General features: G+C 41.5%; 3 protein-coding genes across 3 annotated transcripts; 2 read left to right on the top strand and 1 right to left on the bottom strand.

Moving 5' to 3' along the window:
• The first annotated feature begins 1,201 nt into the window (after positions 1-1,201).
• Positions 1,202-4,182, top strand: gpn3 (GPN-loop GTPase 3). The gene is made up of 8 exons (XM_061072704.1): positions 1,202-1,343; positions 1,853-1,961; positions 2,454-2,621; positions 2,788-2,912; positions 3,004-3,119; positions 3,223-3,319; positions 3,409-3,537; positions 3,657-4,182. The coding sequence occupies exons 1-8, from the start codon at positions 1,296-1,298 to the stop codon at positions 3,720-3,722; spliced, it is 858 nt and encodes a 285-aa protein (XP_060928687.1). The 5' UTR covers positions 1,202-1,295; the 3' UTR covers positions 3,723-4,182.
• A 348-nt stretch (positions 4,183-4,530) lies between these two features.
• arpc3 (actin related protein 2/3 complex, subunit 3) lies at positions 4,531-7,796 on the top strand. The gene is made up of 7 exons (XM_061072431.1): positions 4,531-4,621; positions 5,033-5,132; positions 5,675-5,751; positions 6,084-6,152; positions 6,407-6,533; positions 6,919-7,013; positions 7,549-7,796. The coding sequence occupies exons 1-7, from the start codon at positions 4,616-4,618 to the stop codon at positions 7,609-7,611; spliced, it is 537 nt and encodes a 178-aa protein (XP_060928414.1). The 5' UTR covers positions 4,531-4,615; the 3' UTR covers positions 7,612-7,796.
• Positions 7,797-8,047: 251 nt separating this feature from the next.
• LOC132998718 (ubiquitin-conjugating enzyme E2 G1-like) lies at positions 8,048-12,104 on the bottom strand. Its single transcript, XM_061068466.1, has 6 exons — positions 11,903-12,104; positions 10,880-10,982; positions 10,692-10,789; positions 10,209-10,387; positions 9,662-9,772; positions 8,048-9,115 (listed from the first exon to the last, which is right to left on the bottom strand). The coding sequence occupies exons 1-5, from the start codon at positions 11,943-11,945 to the stop codon at positions 9,686-9,688; spliced, it is 510 nt and encodes a 169-aa protein (XP_060924449.1). The 5' UTR covers positions 11,946-12,104; the 3' UTR covers positions 8,048-9,115; positions 9,662-9,685.
• Between the last annotated feature and the right edge of the window lie 13,250 nt (positions 12,105-25,354).

Raw genomic sequence — 25,354 nt, 5'->3', positions numbered from 1 at the left:
GATGTTCTTGTACCAGGGCTTTCATCGGATGAACTTCAAATTTAGATGAGTGTCATCACAACAGGACGGAGATTAAAACTCCATGGACAATGAATCCTTTGATGCTGAGCCGTAAACAAACAAACTCCACTCCTGCAGTGACAGTGGTCATAATTCAAAAGAATCCTTATGTCTTGCAAAGGTGTTACTCCACTGTGCATTGTCCTATCACCACCAAACTTCTGTCTCATGATCAGAATCCAGCCTGAACAGCTCTATGTGTCAATATTTCCTCAGTCATTATTTTTTCAATAATAATTTTAAAAAATAATTAAATTAAATTAAATTTCAATAGGGCCTCACTGTCTGTCTGTGCCTGTCAGTGCTCAGCCCTTATAATAATAATCTTCTGCTTTTTTTTCTTCTTTTTCTTGGGGATCAATTCAAACACTGAGGGTACCTGGTGGGTCTGATTATAAAAGAGTTGAACCTCTATATAAAACAAACACATCTATTTTGATAACACCCCCTTTCTATCTTTTTTCTGCTTGCAATCTTTTTCATTGCACAAAAGTATGTTTTACAGCATGTTGTACCGTATATTCTAAAGTATCCTGTATACTATGTATAACTTAAGAGATTTTTCAAAATAAAGTCCAACATTTCAACTGTGGAATATATAATTTCTGGATATTTCAAAGTACTGTAAAATCCCTTTGCTCAATAAGTTCAGAGTAAACTGATACGCTGTGTCCAGGACCTCTCTGACTACCTACATACTGAATATTAAACATTTTTACTGTTTATATTTGGAGATTTTTCAAAGTAAAGTCCTACATGTGTACAATCAAATCAGTTTATTTCTGGATATTTCAAAGGTCTATAAAAACACTTTGCTCAATAAGTTCAAAGTGAGACTGATATGCCTGTGATCAGGACCTCTCTGACTATCAATGTACTGAATATCAAACCTTTTTACTGTAGTATGTTATAAAGTATGTTGTTCAGTATGTTATAAAGTATGTTGTTCAGTATGTTATTTAATACATTGTAAAGTATGTTGTTCAGTATGTTACTAAGTATGTTGTACAGTATGTTTTAACGTACGTATGAGTTCTGGTGTGTGTGTTCAAATCTGTCCATGTGGTTTCCCACTCTGGTCAGTAGGTGGCAGCAGTACAACTTAAGACGGATGTCAGTGTTCCTTCAAACAAGAAGAAGAAGAGGTGCTGTAGCAGCATCGCACATTTCACCAGCAGCAATAAGAAGATTTAAGAGATTTAATTTTCACATCGACACTTTTTCACTGAGGCAAAATGCCTCGTTTCGCTCAGCTGGTGATGGGCCCGGCGGGCAGCGGGAAGGTGCGTCATCAGTCCGCCCCGGAAACTCCCTGCAATCATTGTTATGCTAGTAGGCTAATGCTATGCTAGGCTAAAGCATGAGGCTGATGTGTGTCCCTCACAGACCAAGTTTAACTTCAGGTTTCATTTGTCATAAGCAAGTGAACACAGAGTCAACAGTAGAATTAAAGAGAAGAAGACACAGGTCAGCTCAGCAGCAGAATCCTTACAATTAAAATAAAAGCAAGGTGGAAGGAATTTATTATACAATAATGTACAAATACAATACAAAGCAATATACAATCTAAGGTGCAGTGTGAATGAAGTAACAACTTTAACAGTATGTAGTGTGTGTATATAGTTATTGCACTTGTGTGTTTATAGTTATTCCTAAGAGGCAGGGAAACAGATGTGCTGAGGGTTGTTGGTCATGAGTTGACTGCAAGTTTAGGAACCTGATGGCCTGATTGTAGAAACTGTTCTTATACCTGAGTTATTAATGGATTATTAATGTGTTTGTTTCATCACAGAGTACCTACTGCTCCACCATGATCCAGCATTCAGAGCAAATCAACCGCTCAGTTCAGGTTGTCAACCTGGACCCAGCAGCCGAGCACTTTGACTACCCTGTCATGGCAGGTGAATACTGCATTTAGTTACTTCACATAGTGATACTAGGAGTACATTACGAATACTTAGCTGTATATAAAGACAGACCATCATAAAAAGAGAAGATTGCGATAGGTTGTGTTGTTAAATCCCTGTAATGGCTTTAAATGGTGTTTTGGGTCTATTTTAAATCAGTGGTTGGTTGTTATTACACTGGTTAGTTTGCACAGAGTATACAGTATATGTTAGACTACAATACAGACAAATGTCAGGGATAATCATAATAATTGACTTAGTTTTCTTAACAAAGTTACAAAGTGCTTCCCAGACAGAAAAAAGATATAAAAAGCAATGTAAACAATATAAATGTGTTCAGTGCAGAAAACAGAGGGATATAAAAATCTTTGTGATGCAAATAATTTAAGAGAAGATGTGAGTTGTATAATCACAGGACAGAGGGATCAAGGGTTTGTAGGGTAAATGTTAAAATCTGTATGACAACGCCATTATTTATGTCCTCAGACATCCGAGAGCTCATCCAGGTGGATGACGTGATGGAGGACGACTCTCTCAGATTTGGCCCCAACGGCGGCCTCGTCTTCTGCATGGAGTACTTCGCCAACAACTTCGACTGGCTGGAGGAGAGCTTGGGTCATGTGGAAGACGACTACATATTGTTTGACTGCCCAGGTAAACACCTTGATAGAGGAGGGTAAAGCAGGTGGAAGGCAGGCTGAGGGTGTACATGGTTCGCTCTGTGTGTGAAGGTGAAGGTGATGGGTGGAGAAATGGGAGGACATCTGTTCTGCCGACACACAGTATGGTGGAGTTTTGACGAGTGGCTTTGTCATTGCAGGTCAGATTGAACTGTACACACACCTCCCTGTGATGAAGCAGCTGGTGGAGCAGCTACAGCAGTGGGAGTTTCGGGTGTGCGGAGTCTTTCTGGTCGACTCCCAGTTCATGGTGGAGTCTTTTAAAGTAAGGCATCGCTCCAATATCCTCATCTGTTTATTTGAGTCGTTGTTTTTTTGTTTTTTTACCTGAAGCTGCAAATCTTCCCTCACTTCAGTTCATCTCTGGAGTCATGGCTGCCCTGAGTGCCATGGTGTTATTGGAGATTCCTCAAATAAATATAATGACTAAAATGGACCTGCTCAGTCCAAAGGCAAAGAAGGAAATTGAAAAGTAAGTAACAGTATTATGTGTGATCAATTCTCTTGAAACCCACAGCAGTGATTCCCCTTAATTTTTTTAATACAACCCAAGTAAAGCTTTGCATCTTCTCTAGATATCTGGACCCAGATATGTACTCGATGATGGAAGACTCCCCCGATTCCATCAGGAGCAAAAAGTTCAAGAAGCTGACTGAAGCCATCTGTGGCCTGGTGAGTGAGAACCTTCCTTTCACACTGGATTTCGATCTGAATCCGAATTTTTTTTTTTTTATTGAGATGGTCTCTGCCTTTCCGTCCAGATTGATGACTACAGTATGGTGAGGTTCCTGCCTTTTGACCGCACAGACGAGGAAGGTATTAACATGGTGCTGCAAAACATCGACTTCTCGATACAGTACGGAGAGGACCTGGAGCTCAAGGAGCCAAGGGTGAAAAAACAAACAAATCACAACACAACATTTATAAACATGTAATTACTTAGCATTGGCCATTATCTTCTTTCTGAGCTATTTATTTAAGGGATACCATGTTCTCTCCCTTTCCACAGGAGGCTGACGAGGAGCCGTCTAACCTAAACTTTGATGAGATATTTCAAGGCAAAGGAGACAGCTGAAGAGAAACGCCACTCCAGAGAAGACGGAGTGTTTGTGCCATATCGAAGAAAATAATAATTCTGAGATTTTGTGAATAATGTTGTAAAATGTAGTGTACAGTATAGAGAATAAAATCATGATTTCTGCAAGTGGATCTTTTTCTCGTAATATTATGACTTTATTCTCTAAATCTCAGATTTATAATACAGAAAAGATCTTGGAGGCTGATGATCAAGCCCAAGCGGAGAATGTGGACATGTGACTGCAAAGCACACAGAAAATGTACAAAAGACTGAATGCAAAAAGGACAAATATCTTCTGTCATATATATTTAAAAGGGTTTTGTGTTTGTGAACCACTTCGATGACTCTAGGAAAGTGTGATTTGAATCCACTGATGTTGTTTCAGGACGATGCTGAAGTTTGAAGAGTTGTCAAATATGTTTATATTTTGGAATAAAATACTGCATCAAGTATACAACTTCAGTGTGTGTGTGTGTGTGTGTGTGAGAGAGAGAGAGTGTATTGTGAAAGAGTGTGTGTGTGTGTGTGTTCTGTGAGAATGTGCACGCTTTGTGAGAGCGTGTGTGTTGTGAGAGAGTTTGTGTGTGCTTTGTGAGAGAGAGTGTGTGTGTGTTCAGTATTGTGAGAGAAAGAGTGAGTGTGTATGTGTTGTGAAAGAGTGTGTGTGTTTTTGAGAGGGAGAGAGTGAGTATGTGTGTTTTGTGAGAGGTTGAATGTGTGTGTGTTTTTTTGAGAGAGATAGTTTGAGTGTGTGTTTGGTAAGGGCGCCCCCGTGCGGCCGCTCCCCATCACGACACGTGTCCACTTCCTGTAAACTGAAGGGTGGGACAGGCGGAAGCAGCTTCCTATTTCTCTCGCTGAGCAGTTGGACTGATAGATCATCACTCAACATGCCGGTGAGTCAACACAAACACGACAAATGACAAACACAAGCTGTTATTGTTCATTTTAAAGCAACAACAAACCGAACTATCTCCTCAGCGATGCTAACGAGGCCCTCCGAGTCGAGCTAGCTCTGCTGTCGGCTCTCGTTAGCATCGCTGATTAGCCACCTTAGCATCTATTCTCTGTTTTTACGATACGTGTCACATCAGAAATGAATCATTAGCTGATGTTACTGAGATGCTAACACTTCTGAGCCTCGTATCTGCAGAATACACCAGCTGGTGTGTGTTAGCATGCTGTGCTAGCGACAGCAGCAGAGATGTCATCGATGCTAACAGGCAGAAATACGCTTTATTATTATGACAATTATTATTATTATTAAAGGAGCAGTGACAGCAACTTGTATTCCTCTGTGTTTCCAGGCTTATCACTCCCAGCTGATGGTCCCTGACACCAGGATGGTGGGGAACATGGCTCTGCTCCCACTCAAGACCCAGTTCAAGGGACCAGCCCGAGGGGACGGTGAGGATGGGGGGGTTTTATTATCCAGTAAAGACAACAACTTACACTGAGAGAGACACACACTCATCGTCAGGTTTGAAAGGGTTTTTGTTTCCTGCAGGGGCTTCAAGTCACGTTGCTCAGTTCCTGAAACATGTAACTGCTTTACTTCCATAAATGGTCTGAACATTACATCCTCAGTGTTGACTTCTTCACACGTTTCCTGTGGCATCCAAGTTTAGATGCACGTAGGCTTTTCAGTGTTTATCTTAGCAATGTTTGTATTAACGTACGTGTCATCTAAAGACGTAATAATTTAAAATAAGTTGGTCGAACCATGTTATCGTGGGGTCATGATGTGATAAAAAACAGTCAGGTACAGATATAATACGATATGGTACGATACGGTAAAGTAAACTTCAAGATTTTCAATAAAGCAAAAATAACAAGCACCAGAATATGCCAATTTGTAGTTTCATGTTTAATAAGTGAAAGAAGATTCCTGGAACACACTGCAAATTCTCAAGTTAATCTTATTCTTACATTGTTGTGTCTCATTTCAGGCATAGAGTCGGACATCATCGACGAGGCCATCTACTACTTCAAAGCCAATGTTTTCTTTAAGAACTATGAAATCAAGGTAAGACATTTATTATCACCCGTACCAGTAGTTTTCATCTATCCCTCATCTAATACAACCCAGGTATTCTACATGTGTGTACGTTTAACATTAAAGATATGAGTGTGAGGAGTACTGCCTCACTAGTGTTCTCGTTCCTCCTGTGTGTATTTCCTTCTCCTTCCCATCATGAGGCAGCTGTGCTCCTCGTTCCTCCACGTGCCCCAGCTTGTTTCTTCTCTTCCCCCTCAGCGCTGCATAGCTGCTCAGGATTTAAACTATGCAGCCTCTCGCTGTCACGACCTGACTGAAAGTGTCCTAATCCAAACGTGTGTGTGTTTCGTTTGTGTCAGAACGAGGCCGACAGGACGCTGATATACGTCACGCTCTACATCTCCGAGTGCCTGAAGAGGCTACAGAAGGTGAGATGTGTAAAGTTTGTGGCGTTTAATGTTTGCATTTCATTAATTGTAATTTGTGCAATCAACCTCAGGCTGTGGAGCCTCTAAGGGCTCAACAGATGGTTCTTAAAGAGCCATTAAATGAGTAGAATCTCAATTGTTTTCCCTTGCACACTCGGAAGGAATTTGCAGCTATTTAAATGGTTGTAAGTAAAACAGATGAGCCATTTATTTATTTAGTGATTCCCCCCCCCCTCTGCTTTGTCTCTTTACAGTGCAGCTCCAGGGGTCAGGGAGAGAAGGAGATGTACACTCTGGGCATCACTAACTTTCCCATCCCTGGAGAACCCGGATTCCCTCTTAATGCCATGTATCTAAAACCTACAAACAAGCAGGAGGAAGGTAAGGACGAGCACAATTACACCAAAAACAAAAAGCAATAGTCTAGATATTGCATCTTATTTCCAGTATTTCCTCTTGAAGTCCATTTTTCACTACTCTATACTCTGCTTTAGAGCCAGAGCCTGTCCTCTTCTTAAATTTCAGCAAATTTTGGCTGAGGAGTTTGAAGCCGAAAATAGCAATGCTGACCAAAGCCTCATCAGATTTAAGGATCTGAGGCTTGAAGTGTTGTTTCATGCTTGTGTGGCTTCCCCTTCTGTTTTTACTGGCATCTTTTTTCCTGTGAAGTTAAGAATATAATACGGGTAGAAAACAATGTAAGCAAGTACCCGAGACCTCCTTTCCCAGTTGTGACAGAGCAGTAATGAGTGTTGTGCTTCTTCAGAGACCATGAGGTCATACCTGCAGCAGATCCGCCAGGAGACCGGCTTACGGCTGTGTGATCGTGTGTTTGACCCCCAGACAGACAAACCCAGCAAGGTGAGTCCAGCATCTTCAAGTCAACACCCCCTACAGATCTATATGCACCAGAACACACCGGTCACATCAGCTCTGACCTACATTTCCTGTTTTAAAGTATCAGGGCAAATGTAACCTTTGTCCAGAATGTAACAAGTCAACAGCTTTCAGTTTTGCCTTTGTTGTAGCATACAAGGAAACCAGAAAGGAAATTCCAGAAAATTAGTCGACATCTTCTCCACAAGGTTCAACAATTAAATGTGGCTTGCTCTTTTGAGTCCCAGTCTATTTAGGCTGTTTTTGCCTTTCTATACCACATTGCATTTGTTTTACCAGCACAAACGAGCCTATATGACAATTAATGATTCGCTCTGACATAGTATAGAAAATATTGGACCCAATTAAACACAAGACAAGTGACTTGATCTCCAGCGGTAAATCTGATCTAAAACACTATTCAGTTGTCTTGTGACTGAGGAGCTGTGTGTATTTGTTTATTCTTCACACAGGTTCTTTCAGTGCAGCAGTTTCCTAACGAGAGTTTTGTTTCTTTCAGTGGTGGGTGTGTTTCGTCAAGAAGCAGTTCATGAACAAAAGTCTCTCCGCTCCTGGACAGTGAGCAAACTCAGGATCTGCAGTTTCTGCAACATGGGTGGATTTTTTCTGGGGTGGGGGGGTTGGGGGAAGGTTTATGTTGCTTAAGAAAAATATTTTATACTCATTGAGTTCAAGGATGTGTCTTTGTCTGGATGTTGATCATATTGAGCTGGTGCTTAATTCATTAAATCACAGATTGGAAAGTAACGTGAGACTGGTTTTGTTCTTATTGCACTTCACATCCTAAAGTCTTGATGAACATCATCTCTGATAGAAGTTCTATTTCAGTGAGATTCACACACACACAGCTGTGATTTGTCAGCTTCCTGTCTCGGGCCTGATTTCCCTACGCCTGGAAACAGCCCTTTAGGGGAAGTACATGTCTAATTCTCTCTCAGATCCTCAAATTAAGAGCCAGTTATATATTGGAAGTGATTAAAAACATCTCAACAAATGGGTCAACAATGTCCACATTGAGCTTTATTTATTGTTTTTACAATCTTAACATTGATTAACCTGCACACCTCCACATACCCATCAAATGAGGTTCCTTATTATCCATAACAAATTTGTAATAACTACTGTTCAGCCCTGATGAGTGATTCCATCCTTTCATGGGTGCTGTTTGAAGTGCCACCGAACTACAACACCACCGTCTCTGCATCTTCATGTGCAATGTCAAGGACAAAGTTTATATTTACAAAAGGTAAAAATGTAGCATGTTCATTACAAAAGGTATTTATTGGTGTGTTGTCTTTGGTTTGTCCATAAGAGTTTATCTGCCTTTCAAACAAGCCGTCAGGTGCAGTTTTTTTTATTGAAAACAGGTTTCCTTCCTTTCTTGGCAATCAAAGTTAAGGCAGCGATGGATGATTATTTCCCCCCTCAGGGAAAAAAACATCTTAAATGTGCAGGAAAGAAAAGCCAGTGTCTGTAACTCCATCTTGACTGCATATGCTCCAGAACGACATACATCCATTGTTAAACAATAGACCGGATGGCTCAGTGTGGCAGGTTGAAAATAAAACTAAGAAGACTCAAAACAGATGATGCGCATCTTTAAATAGTCGCAGTCTAAATAAATAGGTTCATATAAAGAAAATAAGTGTGGAAATGGAGCATTGATCACACAGGATTTTACGGTTACCCCCAAAAGTATGCACATAAAGGAGGTGATGGCCTGTTTAATTTATCTTCCTGTGAGTGAAACGCTGATTCTTGAACAGAAAGTCGGTCTCGTCCCTTTGGGGGAAGGAACAATGAAAAGAAAAAATGGGAACTTTTTTGGCAGCATTTATAAATAACAACTCTCAAACGGCAAGACAAAAATGAACAGACAAATAGGTGACGGCTCCAAAAACAAAAAGCTGATGGTACTCAACTATACACATGGGTTTGTAATTTATTTTCTTCTTCCAGGGGGTCTCTCTCTTCTGTGGGTTGACTGATGTTGGTAAAAGTGAGTTCCACGATCAATCAGCTGACTTAAGTGTAACCAGTTGTCAAATACCCTGTAGAGTTCTAACCTGAAACAAAACATAAATGTCAGGTTAGTTCAAATTAAAACTGTAGCACAATGACATATTTTTACAAGGAGAGACGTCACATAGGTGAGCAGCAGCTGTACATTCTCAGATTTCACTAATTTCTTCACAGGTCCAAAATAAATGCGATAGATTTCACATTGATCTTTTCTCAGGATCAGGATTAAGAATCGATTAACACACATTTAAAGGAGAAATTCTGTTGCCAATTGATGTTTTCCTTCCCTACGTATAAAACAAAGTTAGCTATCAATGAAAGTTTATGCATAATGTGTTTTACCTCAACAGCTCTATAAACTCCTGACATTTAATTAACACATTTGGTTCTATTTGATAGCATGATCTCACGAAAACTGTGCAGGTAGTTTTCATCATGGAAATACACCGGCTGGATTTCAGGTGAGTCACAAATGCTGTTGAGGTTTCTCAGAATAAACATATATCATCATGTTGAGAGTGGGAACCCCCCCCCCCCCTTTAAATGTGTCGTGATGCAGAGAAAAGATGGGTTTGTGTGGTTGTACTTACTGTGTTGATGTCTGGAGTGAGGGTTTAATCAAAAGCCATCTCTTGACTCCTCCGCACACATCGGGCCACTTTCTTCTTAAAAACTCCAGTAGGATCGTCCCTCCACTCTTTCTGCAGCACAAACAAAAACGCAATCATTTCATTTTGCTTCTGATGTTTACTTGACCTCAAACGCGAGTTAGAACCATCACCTTGTTCTGACTCCAGGCAGCCCCCCCATCTGAATAAAAAGTTAAGCCCCTTTTAACCCGATGAAAACTCAGCTCGGCCTAACAGGTGGTGATTCGCCCTGGCATCGACCCACGCCTCTCAGCCTACGTGTTGGGATTTCCATTAGAAAAGATAGACTAAACTGAATGATAACTTGAGTCACTCGATGTGTTTGTTCACTTCATCTGCATACACATAGTTCATAATCCATCAACTCATAGATTAGAATTCTTTATCCTTTGTTTCTACAGATTTAAGTTGTTTTAGACAAATACACAAGACTGCTGCACAAACACACGCATCATCGAAAACAAACCAAGTTAGAGTTAACACTTACAGCTGCATCTACATTGGCAGGAGAGTCTCCATTGGGGTCAGCCAACATGGATATAACACTGATCATGATGGTCTCCACCGTGTGGATCGGCAGCCAGCGCTCCTCGGGCTTCTCATAGCCGTACTTGTCCTCACCAGGTTCGTGCAGGATTGAGATGCAAACATCACCATTTTTTGCCACTGGGAGAAAAACATGTAGACAATAAGGTTAGCGGCATGTTTGCACTTCAGCACAAGATTAAAGATTCTATAATGGAGATTCACATTTGAAAGTGAGAGGGATTAAACCTGATGAAGGAGCTAAATGAGAGACTCTCAAAATCATATTAAGCTACTTCTGTCACACAACAGGTGAAAACTTCCAGCAAGTGGTGCATTCTGTTTTGGGGGGTTACAGTGCTTATATACACTTCAAGCCAAAGCAGTATTTACACAATCGATTGAATAATTGGGGGACACCGGGGTCTGGACGGTTGGCACTCACCGTTCGGATGCCAGATCTCTGTGACGAACTTCATCTTAGGAGGCCTGTGAGGATAGTCCCTGGGAAAGGTTAATGTGCACTTGAAGAATCCTCCCTCGCTGCGAAGGAGAAATATGCTGGTGTTAGAGTTTTGCACTGGGAAGGGGGGGAGACAAAGGCAAAGTTACTTTATGGGTGAGGCCCCTCACAATAATGTGTCCTGAGGTCCAATGACGACCACCTCCCACTGATAGATGTCGTCATCGTCCACCAGACCCGCGGAGAAGCCTTCCACTGGGTTCTTGTTGAGCTCTGAAATACAAACAAAAAATCATCGGATTTAAAAAGGGATAGTGCACATGGAAATGTAAATTCACTCATCGTCTACTAACCACTGTGCCAATGGAGGGTTGGAGAAGTGTTTGAGCACTTCTGGAGTTTCACTGGTAAACAGAGTTGCAGCCAAATCCAATATATTTGAAGTAAATGGTGACAACAGAAAAGAAAAACTTGAAACTAGCACAAATGTCCCCTGTTGTCCTCCTCTGGAGCCGAGGACATGTGTGGACCACAGAGGACATTTAGGATTAAACATTGTGTAAATGAGGATGTTTCGAGTTGAAGTTGAATGTTGGGACTTTCGATGACATCACAGGAGCCATATTCTTGGTTTTGTTTTTTTATGATGTTTGAAGCTTTGGTTACCATTGACTTGAATTGCATTGGATTTAGTTGCTTCACTGATTACCCCAGAGACTCAAGAAGTGTGTTATGTGGACTCACAACACTTCGCCCCCCCCCCCCCATCTGTACAGTGACGGGAAGCTAATGGGAGGATTTCCATTTCCCGGTGAACTAGCCCTGTTAACAAACACTTAACAATGAGATCATCGCAACCACACGAAGTGAATCTGCGTCACAAGGAGTCGATTTTGTTGTGTGAAAAAATGTGTTGACGACACACAACTCCCGTCGGTGTGTGTTACACTGAGGGAAGCTGAGCACACTCACGTTGTTGCGCAACACCTCGGCTAACAGCTGTGTGACCCGCTAACGCAACACGTGCCAGTTTAACTCCGCTCCCGCTGACGTGTGTGCGTGAGAAAAGGTGACACAACACAACACAACCACGGACACACAACGTACGTTTGCCAAAAAAAAGCCACAAAGCAAAAGGGAAACGCCGAGCAGCTTTAGCTTCGGCGCTATCAACAGTTAGCATGCTAGCTCACCTCCGAGTTGTTTGCGCAGTAGCAACGAGGACTGGTCCGTCATGGTGTCGCCGGTCACGTGGTGTGGGTTGCGGGTTCGACTTCGTGCGGGTTCAACGTGAACTGACTCGATCTGTCAACGCGGGGAAAGTGAAACATGTGAAAATGAAGAGAAACGTCACGTTTCCTCCTGAGCCCCAGTCACAGCAACAACATGAGTCAAGAGACCGCAAAGGAGGGGGATTTCACCCTCAGTGCGACCTGCCAGGCAGACGTGGCTCACAGGATGTGCACTTTCCTCGACATTACACACCTCTTAAATGAAAATGTGAGTTCAATACAGTCCAGTGAGTAACATGTGTGAAATACAGGAGTTTTAATCGTTACTAAAGAGTTGGACTTTGTGACTCACACAGTCAGGGCAGTGATGCCTGTCAGACTAATTTTAGGGTACTAAAAATCCATAGTACACTGGTAACTTTTCTTGTTCATGGGTTATCCGCAGTAGTGTCTCCCACCATTTGCGCACTACTGCCTCAACCGGTAAATTTGAGTACTACAAGGTAGGAAATATTCCTTGGACCCCTCGTGTGTCCCCTGGAAATAATTCTTCGCAATAGCTGAGTAAGATTAAAGTTGGATGACACATCACAGTTTACTGACGTCACATTTTTGTTTGCATAGTGATTTTAAAAGGATCTTATTCTTTTATAAGGAACAAAGTACTGTTTGTATTTTTAAGCAAAAGTTGAAATTCCACTAATGTAGTATTTCACAAGTTTATGGTATCCTCATTGTTCATAAATATATTTTTTAATCATTACTTTTTTAAAATTCCATGTAAGTTTACTAAACTTTTATTGCTAATTATTATCACCTATTTTACTATCTAAATATTCTTATCTTAGTGTCTCAGCTCTCTTTCTTTCTTTCCTTGTTGTCCATTCTATTATTTGGCCCCTAATTCCGAATGTTTAATTTTGGATTCTTTATCATTTGAACCTCATATGTTTAGTCAGTCAAATGTAAACTATGTTAAATTGAATTTAATATGTCTGAAATGTGGTATTTAGTTGATTAATTGATTAAACAACAGAGAAATGTCGTAGAAAGATTTGAGACATGTATTAAAAATACTTTCACCATGTTCACAGAGTATAGCATGATCATTTTTAATGGATGAACATGGACAATTTTTGCAGACCCCAGTTTGAGAACAACCTCGCATACAGAGATCAATCACCCAGTATTTTAAATTTTAGAACATGGGTTTATATAAGAGCAACATTCACTTTACCTGTATATTCAAGCTTAGGTTAACCCTAACCCTAACCCTAACCCCTAACCCTAACCCTAACCCTAACCCTAACCCTAACTTACATTTCTTCACACTACAGTAACTTCCCCCTTGTAGTGTTGAGAAGCAGTCAAATTACCAGATGGGGAAATTAAATTCACAGAAATATTTTGAGGAGGAAACTGCAACAAATCAGATGCATTTGAAAGTTAAGTAGTTAAAAAGTTCTGTCTATCGTGCACAGAGCTCTGACCTCGGCACCATCCAGCTTCTCTGGGATGAATGAACACTGATTACCTCTCAGGTCTTATCATTCAACATCACGGCTCAACTTCACTGACACTCCTGTGGCTGCATGTGGAAGCAATTCCCCACAGCCTGGCTCCAAAATCATAGCTTAGGTGGAGGAAGTTATATGATAGATTTCAAATTCGATTTTCAACAATCAGAGTAATACGTGTGTGAAGTGTTTGAATACTTTAGAGGTCTCTCATCATTAAGTCATTCGTGTTTCTCAAGCTGAGCTGAACTGGATATGGCCTCTAAAAAAAATTACCCCAGTCCTGATTCTCTTTATCCTCTCATCACTTATCTACAAAATCGGTTCCCTCCTGAGTACAAACACACCCTGCGCTCCATCCGCCATCTCCGACTTCCTCTGCCACCTCTTTGTTGCTTTATTCCCTGTGAGCAGCATTTAAAATCCACCTCATCTCACTTTGCTCCTTTACAACACTCTTAAAGCTTCCCATATAAAAAAAACCCTCCAAAAATACCAAAGTACGCACAATTGCGTTTCAATATTAAAAGCTCTATAACATTTTCAAGCGTCATTAAAGGTTATCGGCCTCATTACATCATCTCAAAGAAGAGACCTGAGCTGTGGTGTCACTTGTCTTACGCTGGTCTGTCCTCAAAAGCTTCCATATATATCAATTTGTAAAAATCGTATCTATCTATCGAATCATATTGAATCTTACATATCTAATCTAACATGTCTATTGTATCTTTTCTATCGGATGTATCTATTGAAATCGTATCCAATCTATCAAAACATATTGAATCTATCATATTTATTAAATCTCTTATCTAGCTATGTCTATCGTATCGAATCTCTCTTGTCTGTCTGTCTGTCTATCATCTAACTCTTGCATTGTAATATCCTTCCTTAACCAATCATGAATTTATTTCCTGCACCTATATTATTAAAACTTCCATTCTTCCATATTGTGGCTCAAACAACATGTTAAATCCCAATTTATCTTCAAAATATCTGTTTGATTCTTAGCCTTTTTGGGGGCAAAATTCACAAAATATATATATCAAACCCACATGAAGTGACTTTGCCTTGAACTAATTTGCACCCTGACAGTCTCTCTCTCTCTCTCTCTCTCTCTCTCTCTCTCTCTCTCTCTCTCTCTCTCTCTCTCTCTCTCTCTCTCTCTCTCTCTCTCTCTCTCTCTCTCTCTCTCTCTCTCTCTCTCTCTCTCCTCTGTACGTCTCCCCTGACAAAGCCCTCTGTATTTCCCATCATATATTTGCACAGCTTCCCTGCAACCACCTCTGGCTCATCCGGGAACGTCTCTGCTCCTTCAGCCGGCGCTCCAGTCACCTCGGGTCTTTTACCGGCTTGTCTGTTTTTTTGCCCACAGGCGGCCATCATAAATGCAGAGCAAAGACCATCTTTTAATGAAAAATGTATAAGGAGGAGTTTCCACTTGGGTTGGTCTTGAAGGTGGTATTTACCTGCACACACACACACACACACACACACACACACACACACACACACACACACACACACACACACACACACACACACACACACACACACACACACACACACACACACACACACACACACACACATGCTGCTGTCACACTCACTCAGGTAAAGCTCAATGCGACGGCTCCCTCCCACACAACTTCTGCAGACCTCAGACATTTGAAAGAGGACGAGGACGAGGAAGGGATGTTTAGATTTCTCTGTTTGATGCACGATGAGGTTTAAAGACAGTTATCCTGCATTGCTGATTGGTGTCAGCTGATCCTCCACTTGTTTGCCGATCAGCTGACTTACATCTAACCTGACCTGTCTCACTATTACTCTTCTTCATGCTTTTTGCTGCCGCGGCTCCTCTTCAAACTCCAGCTGCCTCCTTATCAGCAAATGTTTTGGTGCTATTGAGTTAAGTCAACTTTAATGTCCACCGGTGTCTGTAAACGGAGGATGAGGGTTGAGAGCTCAGAGGAGAAGCAGAAGGTTTCCTCCGGGCAGTATCTCCATTTACTGCAATCGGTCGATCCCTTGATCAAAGTGCAACTGACCGAAACTGACATGTGGTTGGTATGAACCCTTCTCGTGGTCGTAAACTGGTGCACTCTTTTCATCCATCCATCTTTTATCTATCCTTTTGAGGAGAGGAGGGTGGCTTCTGGGTCACCAGTGTATCGCACGGCCATCATACAGACACCAGCAACCATCCACATCTCTGGACTGTGCGAGAAGGCCGGAGTACCTGGAGAAAACCCACACAGACACAGGGAGAACACGGCCCGACCCAGGATTCAAACAGGTAACGCCTCTTGATGTGGGTAACCCTCTGGAGCTCCGACTGCGTGGTCCCACTCACTGAACTGACACTGAACCATGGATATTACCCATGATCCCCGGCTTCCTGAACCAGAAGAGCTGCTGCTGTAATAAATCCACTAAACTCTGTTTGGAATTCTTCATATTTTAAAAGTTTCCTTGCTGAATATAAGAGATTAACATGGTTTTTAATGACTTCCAAGTCTTTTTAAACTGATTTACATTACAGCATTATTCTGCTCAGTTCCACACTTCTCACGGCAAGAACCCACGTTCAGGGTGAGGGATGGGAACGACAGTGGCCGTCATTCATTTATTCAGCTTATTTTGTTCCACATATTCAATCTCCACCAGAAATTTGGTACAAAACGTAAAAGAAAAAACAAATAGAGCGAAACAAATATATCTGTAGGCTAAACAAAAGTTCTAGGCTGAATCAATAGCTTATTTCAGCTAACCAGCTACAGAATTATTTAAAATGGCTTACCTATAAATCAAGTTTGTGCCATTAAACTCATTTTAGAGTCGCTATTTTTAAAGTTAATAAAGTTACATATTGTTGCTTTTATGCTGCCGGGACTGTAGAACATCAGCTGAGCTTTTATTTAACAACAGCAAAGCGCTGAAGCACGTTTTGTCCTTTATCAGCTTTCACCATTTGTTTACCTCAATCTGTAACACGTGAAGATTAAAAAAAGTCTTTTCGATTACGTTTCTCTGCTGCAAAAGAGAAATAAAGAAACACAGGAACTCCGTGGCAACAATCTATTTTGCAACAGAATGTAATGAGCCTTCTGGGAAATGAGGTCTTAACTCCGAGCGCTAACAATACCACTTGTATTCGACGGGAGCTATACATAGTGTATATATGACAGTCTTATTTGTATGAAGTAATGTGGCCATTAAACACTGTGTCATTAGGGACTGACAGAGTGCATCGATACCGGTGCATTTACCTCTGTGCATATTAACTGAGGCTGCACTGAACCCAGAGGCAGGAGGGAAGCAGAAGCCCGGCCAGTGGCTAATAGCAGGTAATTTGTTGCATTGATTAGATCTGTCTCACTGCTGTTCCGAGGTCGAAACCACATTGGAGTCTGCTATTGATGCTCTTTAAAGCCAGAAAGTGAGTGAGCTGCTGACTTGGACCTCTTCGCTTGAGAGTTTACTATGAAATGGGAGATTAGACAACTTCAGAAGTGGCCTCTGAGTGGGATTGAAGCCGAGAAATATAATAACTGTATTTTCACTTAAATGTCAGTGAGAGTTCATGTGAGAAAATGAGTTTTCAGGCTGGTTGAAGAGAGATCCTGTCACAGAAAGGACCACTTCACAATAAAGACCATTTTTTTTACTGTAGCCTAGAAACTAGAGCGCAGCCGATATGGATTTTTGTGAGGACAATGGCTGCACAGATTTCCGATACCAGTATATACTGTTTATAATTGTTTTATTATATGTTAGATTGTATATTAGAAAGTGACAATGATTACATTGTCATGATATTTTATTATAAACAAGACAACACAAATACAACCAAATAAATAGAACTTAAATAGAGATCAAAAACATTTTCTCTATATAAATGTAAATACACAACTTGTTCTGCATTGTAAACATCTAAAATAATGAGAACAAACTACAATTTCATCAAGTAAAAAACTATGCAATGACATCATATCCAAGTGTTTCAAAAGTTTTTTTCTGCATAGTTTATTCTGTCAAATAGAAGTTTTCATATCATCAAACCAAGACTTTTGATTGAATATATTATAGTCAGACATGTGTAGCCTGAATAACATGGAGCTAATCTCACACACTTTGTCTCTTTGGACACATATCACAGAGTCAACTTCATGTTTTTGTGGTCCAAAACTGTCACTGTCTACGTAAAGGAGTCAAAGTATGTAGTGTAGTAATCTCTAAACACAATGAAGTGAGTCTGGAGCTTGGAGTGTGTAGCTCTCTGAACTTGGTCGGCAGAGCCGCATCTTTGAACGTTGAAAGGGATTTGAGGTAAGCACAAGTTTGGGCCTCGGGCACAGCTGTTGATAGGAAGAGTCCAGGTGGACAAGTGGCTCTGATTCAAGTGCTACTCCACATCGACGGCTCCATCATCAATGAAAAAGTGTTTAAAGCTCATCCACTGTCCAACGATGCTGCTGCTTGTCTGTGAATCGGACCCCGTGGTTTCTAACGTGTTTTAAATGTGACTGCAGAAATCTCAGTTGACCAAACCGTGTCCACATGTGTCCCACGGAAGGTTTCTATAAACTAGTTTCATGACCCAGAGGAGGATTTGCACACAGAATCAAAAAGTAGATGATCAGGGACATATTCTGTAGACTCCACCTTCTGCATCATAATTACATTATTATTACATTAATACAATACAATTCATACTGGTGGAAAAGGGCTTGAGGGAAATTTACTCCCACACATGAAACTAAAATAGTGAGGTGGAGGTATAAAGTCAAGGCGCTAAAGCAATTAGCGAAAAGGTTGTTACTACTATTGCGCTGAGAGCCCGTGGGATTCTCTCTCTCTCTCTCTCTCTCTCTCTCTCTCTCTCTCTCTCTCTCTCTCTCTCTCTCTCTCTCTCTCTCTGGAGACTGTGAAAAGGGTCACGAGGATTCACTGCCTGGAAACAAGTGAGTATTTTTGTCTGGAGAACAGAGGACGTTAAACATGCTATTATTTTAAAAACATTTTGATGGAGGCTGTGAAGTGCAGAGAGATGTTCTCAAGTCTACGACACACACACAGCATGTGGTCACCGGCGACCAGAGAACCCATCGATCCCAGTGACCCTTTGACTTTTCCTCCAGCAGTGTTTGTTAACCACGTCCACCAGTGATGACAATTACAGCCTCTATTTCTTTTTGCCCATAAAAGCCGATCGATACGGACTAATTCCTTTGGCCCTATTCTGTGAATTTATCATAATTTATTGAACCGACGGCCTGTGTTGAGAAGGTGGAATGTGTTTCAATTGAACTTTAACTACTGGTAATGGCATTTGTTTGAGGTGCTATGGTTCAGGGGATGGGAGCAGAGAAAAGGTCAAAGTGAAAACGTTTCTGTGCCGCATCTCATTTGACTGGGTTGAGCAGGTTTGACAAACTACAGCTCACCTGACGCACACGTCCATGAACAGAACAAAGTAAATGACTTGTTTCATTGTCGCTCACTTCTGCTGTGGTTGTGTTTTCTTTGTGTGGCTTTTGCGTTCGTGCTGCAGCTTTTGTTGACGCTTTGTCACTTATTCTTCAGTTGTTTTCCATTTGTGTTTTAAACATCTCAGCCTCCAGATACATTCCTTGAATACTGAAGTGGCAAAGTTATTCAGTAATTTTTCTCATTTCTCTTTCATTTTCAGTTTAAAATTGTTTTGCATTTAATTATGGGAAATTACCTCCAGGTTATGATTTTATTTGCTTATTGTGTATTTGTGTTTCTGTCTGTTTGTCTGTTAGATGATGCAAAAACCTACTGGACGATTTACCATGAAACTTTGTGGTCGGACGTCATAGTTCAGGAAAGTTTGGACGTTTTTCAACATTTCTACTGATGTTTTGAGAAGAATTCATAGATCTTGATGAAAATAACTCGACACTTTTAGGGGACTGATATCTTTGAGTGTGTGGGATTTGAAAATCTGGATCTTGTGAATTTAAATGGGATTTCATGAGTGGACTGTTGGGTTTATTGATAAATCAAATCCCTGTAGTATTACTTGAAAGTATCCCCACTTTAGTTTAATACCTAAAACCTTGACACAACACTGAATATATTCATTTTGTGCACATATATTCCATATTGTATTATTTATATACAGCTGCAGCAGGACGTGACATATGAGGTGCTCCCTCTAGTGGGCGTGGTCAATGCAGGAACCAGCCTATGGCCAATATATTTAGTTTGTGATCTTTAAACAGTATCACTCCGATGAGTCTAGAATATAAATACATTTGATTTCGATATGTTTCACTCCTATGGATTGTTCATTTACAAAACTGCACCTCGGTTTGTTGTCAAAAGAGAGAAACTCCTGAAAGTATATTAGTCGGGAATAATTTATGGCAGACAATGATTGGTTGTGAAGACCGTTTGATTTTTAACTTCAGCGGATCATTAAAGGCAAGACATCGGGGAAGGGGCATGATATAAGTGATTGATTCTTTCAGGCCCGTGGAGGGAGACTGTAGCTTTAACTCGGCTGCTCCCTGCTTCTATGTTCCCCATCAAACACACTCACGTCCTCTTATCCGAATCATCATCATTCTGCTGCTTAACTGAGAGGCGTAGTGTCGCATTACAGTCATTCCACATCCATCTGAGACAAAGCTTATCACTGGGACTTTTTTACAAAAAAACTAGTGCACATGCTCATCAATTAAAAAAACCAGTGTCTCTCCACTCTTCCCTCCGTCGTCCTCCCATGAGTGCTGCACCAGACATTTGGGCTAATAATCTTCTTTCACATAAGACTGATTATAATGTCACGTCTGTATTGACTCGGTCCTTTATCACAGCCACGAACGCCAGCACCCAAACAGTCATCAGTCAGCCCGGGACACGTTGCGGAGGCTCATGTAAAAGCCATTATCTTTAATAAAATACCCACATCTCTCCAACAGCATCAGATTGGCTCATTTGTTGTTTTTAGCTTCGGAGGTGGTTTATTTAAGGAATCTAATTTCCTCTGGGAAATTATACATAGGCTACTGTAAAGGTGGAATTAATTTATTGGGCTTATGGGCCCCCGCCTCACCACTCACTGTCCAGCAGGGGGAATAGACATGTCTAAGAATAGCCAGAATAAATACATATATACATAAACTGAAGTACAGTCACAGTTTTAGAGCCACATCTCTCAATGGAAAAGGGGAATTCATATAATTTAGACTTAAAACGTCAGAATATGGCATTTGCACGATGTATAGATTCATTAAAGGAAAGATCCTCAAGAAATTTTAATATTTAAAAGGTTGAATGCTTTATATTAATTGTTGGTTGATGCTGCCTTTCAATAGATGGCAGTGTGACCCACATTTAAGAGGGGATGCTAGTACATCTTCTGCTTTGGAGGAGTTTAAAATGACATGTTGCAACTTTTGGGAAGTGAATGTTTTGACAGTTTACTTCGTGTATTTACCTCTTTTTACTTTTACAATCTATCTATCCAGAGAAGATTGCTGAGCGTGCAACTCTGTGTGTAATCTGTGCAGACAAACCCACCAGAGAGCGACACGTCTGCACCCGCCAGTGATTCCTGTGAAGTAAACGTGGGAGATAAGCACATCACCGTCTTTGTCCCACAATCTTTCAGATCATCTGGGGAGGAATCTCGAAAAACAACTTTCAAAGACACAGTCTGTGCTTTTATTCTGGAAATGTAGACTCCACATTAGGCAGAATTACCCTGGGTCAGGGCTCACGGGCTCATTATCTTCCAATTAACAGTAATTATTCATTATTAGGGCCAATAGCATACAGCTCTAATGTTATCGCCACAGTTTTATTGGACTCTGTCAGCAGAGTTTTAGACAGGATTTGTAAGAGCAGGGCTGATGTGATAATGTGTGAATGGTTTTAGAGAAACAGTGAGTCAGTACATTGATGGAAAAGAACAAAATTAAAAGTAAGAAACAACAACAATTTGCAAAGTCTGTGAAGAGAGAGGGAAACGAATTAACGGAGAGCTTATCTGATGTATGGTGAAAACCACACATTTGTATAGATGAGGTTTGATGTTTGACGCTTGTGTGTAACTCACGCCACACTGTATGTTTTATTTTCACACTGATGTGCCCTGCTTTAAATAATGGAGCATTAAATCCCTCCAGGACAGCTCGACACCCTGCATGGCTGATTACATCCTGCTTTGATTTAAACGCACTCATCCCTCACAGACATCCTCGGAGTCCCCCCCCCACCACCACCCCCCCATCACCCCACCCACCCGTTGCGGCCCGGAAATTAGTGGGCCAGCTGAAATGATTAATAAAAGGCTGGTAAATAAATCCTATTTTGTCACCATGCAGTGCTCGGGGTTTCTAACGTCACCTGGCTTTTTTCCATGTTGCACTGGAATTACATAAATTAACAATGGTGTTCACGGTAAACTTCAAAGAAAAACGCATCTTTTCAAAGACCATTGATTTCTGCTTTGTAATGGTCTGAATTACAAAGAGATGAGAATGAGAACGTGGTTGTTGTTCTCTCAATTTCTTGCATTTTCTTGCAGCAGGTTTTCTAAAACTCCTTGAACCAAGCGATTCATCCATTATCTGTACCGCTTCCTCTTGAGGGTCACATGGGGGGTGCTGGAGTCAATCCCAGCTGCCATTGGTTACCATGTGTATCGCAGGGGTCAAAGTGCAGAGACGAAAAGTACATGAAGGCTAAGTGTCTTTGGAATGTGCAGAAGCCGGAGTACTCTGAGAAAAAACCCTACAAACACAGGAACAACATGCAAAGTCAACACAGACCGGGAACCACCACACCATTGTTCCACCCTCCCTTGACCTTATATACCAATTTAAATTTAATAAAGTTTTTCACATCTCAAATAAAGTCATAACCTGTTATTAATCACTTTATTTTGCACCGTCGTGCACCGTTTCTCAGCCTGTCTGTCACAAATGAGTCTTAGGTCTGATGCTTGACCTTTAAATTTCATATAAATTGCAGATTATAGGCGAAAAATAAAAGCTAAGTGAATATTTGTATGCGAACTACACCCTCTGATGTGTTTCTTTATTGCTTGTTGGCATTTCACAGCAGGACTCGTGTAAATACCGGCTGTGGAAAACCAGGACAACACTTGCTGATTTGTGCTTATGAAAAACCAATCGCCCCATCGCTGAGCTGCAAAGTAATAGGCAGAGGGCCGCCTCCGGCTCATGACCAGGAATAGCTGCTGTCCTGATTGTCCTCCCAGTTGGTGGCTGCCAACGAGCGGCACCCTGCGCTCTGTGTTCATCAATGTTCCCGTCTATTCATTCACCTACGCGGGCGCACACAACCAGCCGCGGCACACAGGAAAACAGAATTGATTAATGGGATTACGGGATGAAAACAAGATTGGCCCTGATAATACGACATCTAACAGAGATCACTCTCGCACGCAAACGGGTTCAATGAGATCCTGGGTGTGCAGAATTAGTTTAAAATCCCCCTGAAAGAGCGTTTGACTCCGACGTATTAATCTACTTCTGGGGAAGAAGTAAGATTATGTCGTATCATCATCTGGTTTGCAGGAGAAAAAACTCGATTTATGGGGCCATTGATTTATAAAAAAAAGGAAGGCTCCTCTTTTTCTCTCTCCTCCTGATTCAAGAGTTTTAGATCAAATCCCTGTTAACGGAGACGATGATCTAGGATTTTCTTTCAACTGCTGCGGTTTTCCACGGACATTTGTTCCAATGATTAAACCATATTCCATTCATATCCATTTCTTCCAGTGAAAAGCTTTTCTCTGCGAGTCCTGGAGACAATTTCCTCCAAAACAGCTCAATGACCAGTCCCTTAAAATTCATTAACCACCCACCCACACACACACACACACACACAAACACACACACACACACACACTCAAGTACAATGAGACTCTGGCAGAAACCAGATCATCTGATAATCTCTGTCTGCGAAGCCGATGTTTGATTTATGACTCTGCGACAGGATAGCGATGAACGCAGGTGCTGCAGTCAGAACACACGCTGCTGTAATTCTATTTTGCCTCTTGCATAATAAAAGTTTCTGTCTCCAACTTCTTCTCAAGGTTTGTGCAGATCTGATGAAAGCCGCACAGTTTTATATGAAACGCATAAAATAATGAGGCCTAAGTTTTATTGTTATTCTCCAACCTCTCCTGTTTTCTCACAGATTCTCTCTACCATCATTCGTTCATCCCTTTATTCTACACTTCACTCTAACGCCTTTAATATATATTCCCGAGTGTGAAATATATGCAATTTTAAATAAACTACAACTTTTGGACCGTGACGGGAGCCATCGATGAAGACCACGGGACACAGCTGCTGATGAAACATCTGGAATCACTGTAGTTTAAGAACATTTTACTTCCTTCTCTCTTTTCCCAGTGTCACACTAAAACCAAGCACAATGCACTGTAAATTAAAAATGAACTAAGTGTGAAACCTATGTTGTAGTTGGAAAGTAAGTTTTTGTAGCTCTGTCTAAAGGCTTTTATGACCTTTCTACATACATATATAAACTGTTCAAATAAGACCCCAAAAGAACTGAATGTATGTGTGCTTATCTCCAAAGGAAACACATGTAAATCAGTTGTCTGTGTTTAGATAGCTCTCTCCCTGCGCCTATACAGAACCAGTATGGATTGGTTCAAAGAGACAGCCCTCAGTCCTCCTATATAAGATCATGTATTTGACTGTCCTGCATCTTCACTCTGAGACCCTTGCGGTTTCCCTCTGTTGATCCTTTCTGCAGAAAGCCCCTTATAAAATACACGGATGGTTTCCCTGAGTCTAGTAAACACAGTCGACTCTTTCAATGCACATCTTTGTTTCCAACATGAACCCTTACTCTTATAGGAACAATATTCCTTCTTTTTCTTGCACGCAGCCCCACATCGACGTGTCCAACCAGAATTCCTTGTCCTCAATCCAGCCGGTTAAAGCACATATAGTCCTAATTACTACCCAGACGTTGTGGGACTGAACCGAGGAGAAGGCGGCCGCTCCCGTAGGCTTTTGGCAATATTGGGTGCTTGACTTCTTGAGATTGAAAAGATACATATGCGGCCTCCAGACGGCAGGTTTCTCCAGGGAGCTCGGCCTGTGCGCCGCCTGCTTCTCCTGCAATTTGTAGTCCAGGAGCTATATCTGGGTAATTCAGCAGTAATGGCTGTGGGCTCGCTGTCCTGCACTGCGGAACACTTAGAATGGACCAGGCGTCAAATCTGCAGATTCCTGTCTGACGGCCCAAGTTTGAAACGTCTCCCCGCTTGTCATCAGCAGTTACTCAGCCTCCGTCTGAAGGGAGAAACCCGACAGGCGGCTGGAGTGAATTGTTTCGTGTCTTGGGTTAGTTGATATTCCTTGTGAGCATATGGAGCCCTTGTTTATATTTTATCTTCCTGCCACAAAATCGGACTGTTGCCGTTTAAAAAAAAAAGCCGGATGTGCACCGGTGATCAAACACATCCACAGGTGGTGAAAGAAAAGCACCAAACTTTTTATTCCCCCCCTCTGTGCCTACTTTGCATTATGCTCCTCTCTCCCTCCTTGTCTTGTTCTGCCGTGGATTGAGGGGAGGACAAAATAAAGGCGACTGCTGCAATTTCATCCCTATTGGCCCCGAGGCAAATTGGCCCTTTATCAAAGAGGGGTCCCCATCTATCAGGCCCAAGACGGGTATTGAAATTGCCCCACCAGCCACAAATCAGACCAATGGATCGGCCTTTATCTCACACAAGGCCGTCATCACTCTGCAGTGGCTGGAAGGGGAGGAACTGGGCCATTTAAGAGTCTATCCTGCGTTTCTCCGCTGATGGATGCGGCCTGCTTGACCCCCCCGTGACCAGGAGCCGCTGGAA

Source organism: Limanda limanda, chromosome 1 (genome assembly GCF_963576545.1).
Source record: "Limanda limanda chromosome 1, fLimLim1.1, whole genome shotgun sequence".
NCBI lineage: Eukaryota > Metazoa > Chordata > Actinopteri > Pleuronectiformes > Pleuronectidae > Limanda > Limanda limanda.
Note: the sequence above shows the minus strand (reverse complement) of the source record. Positions and strands in the feature narration are given on the sequence as shown.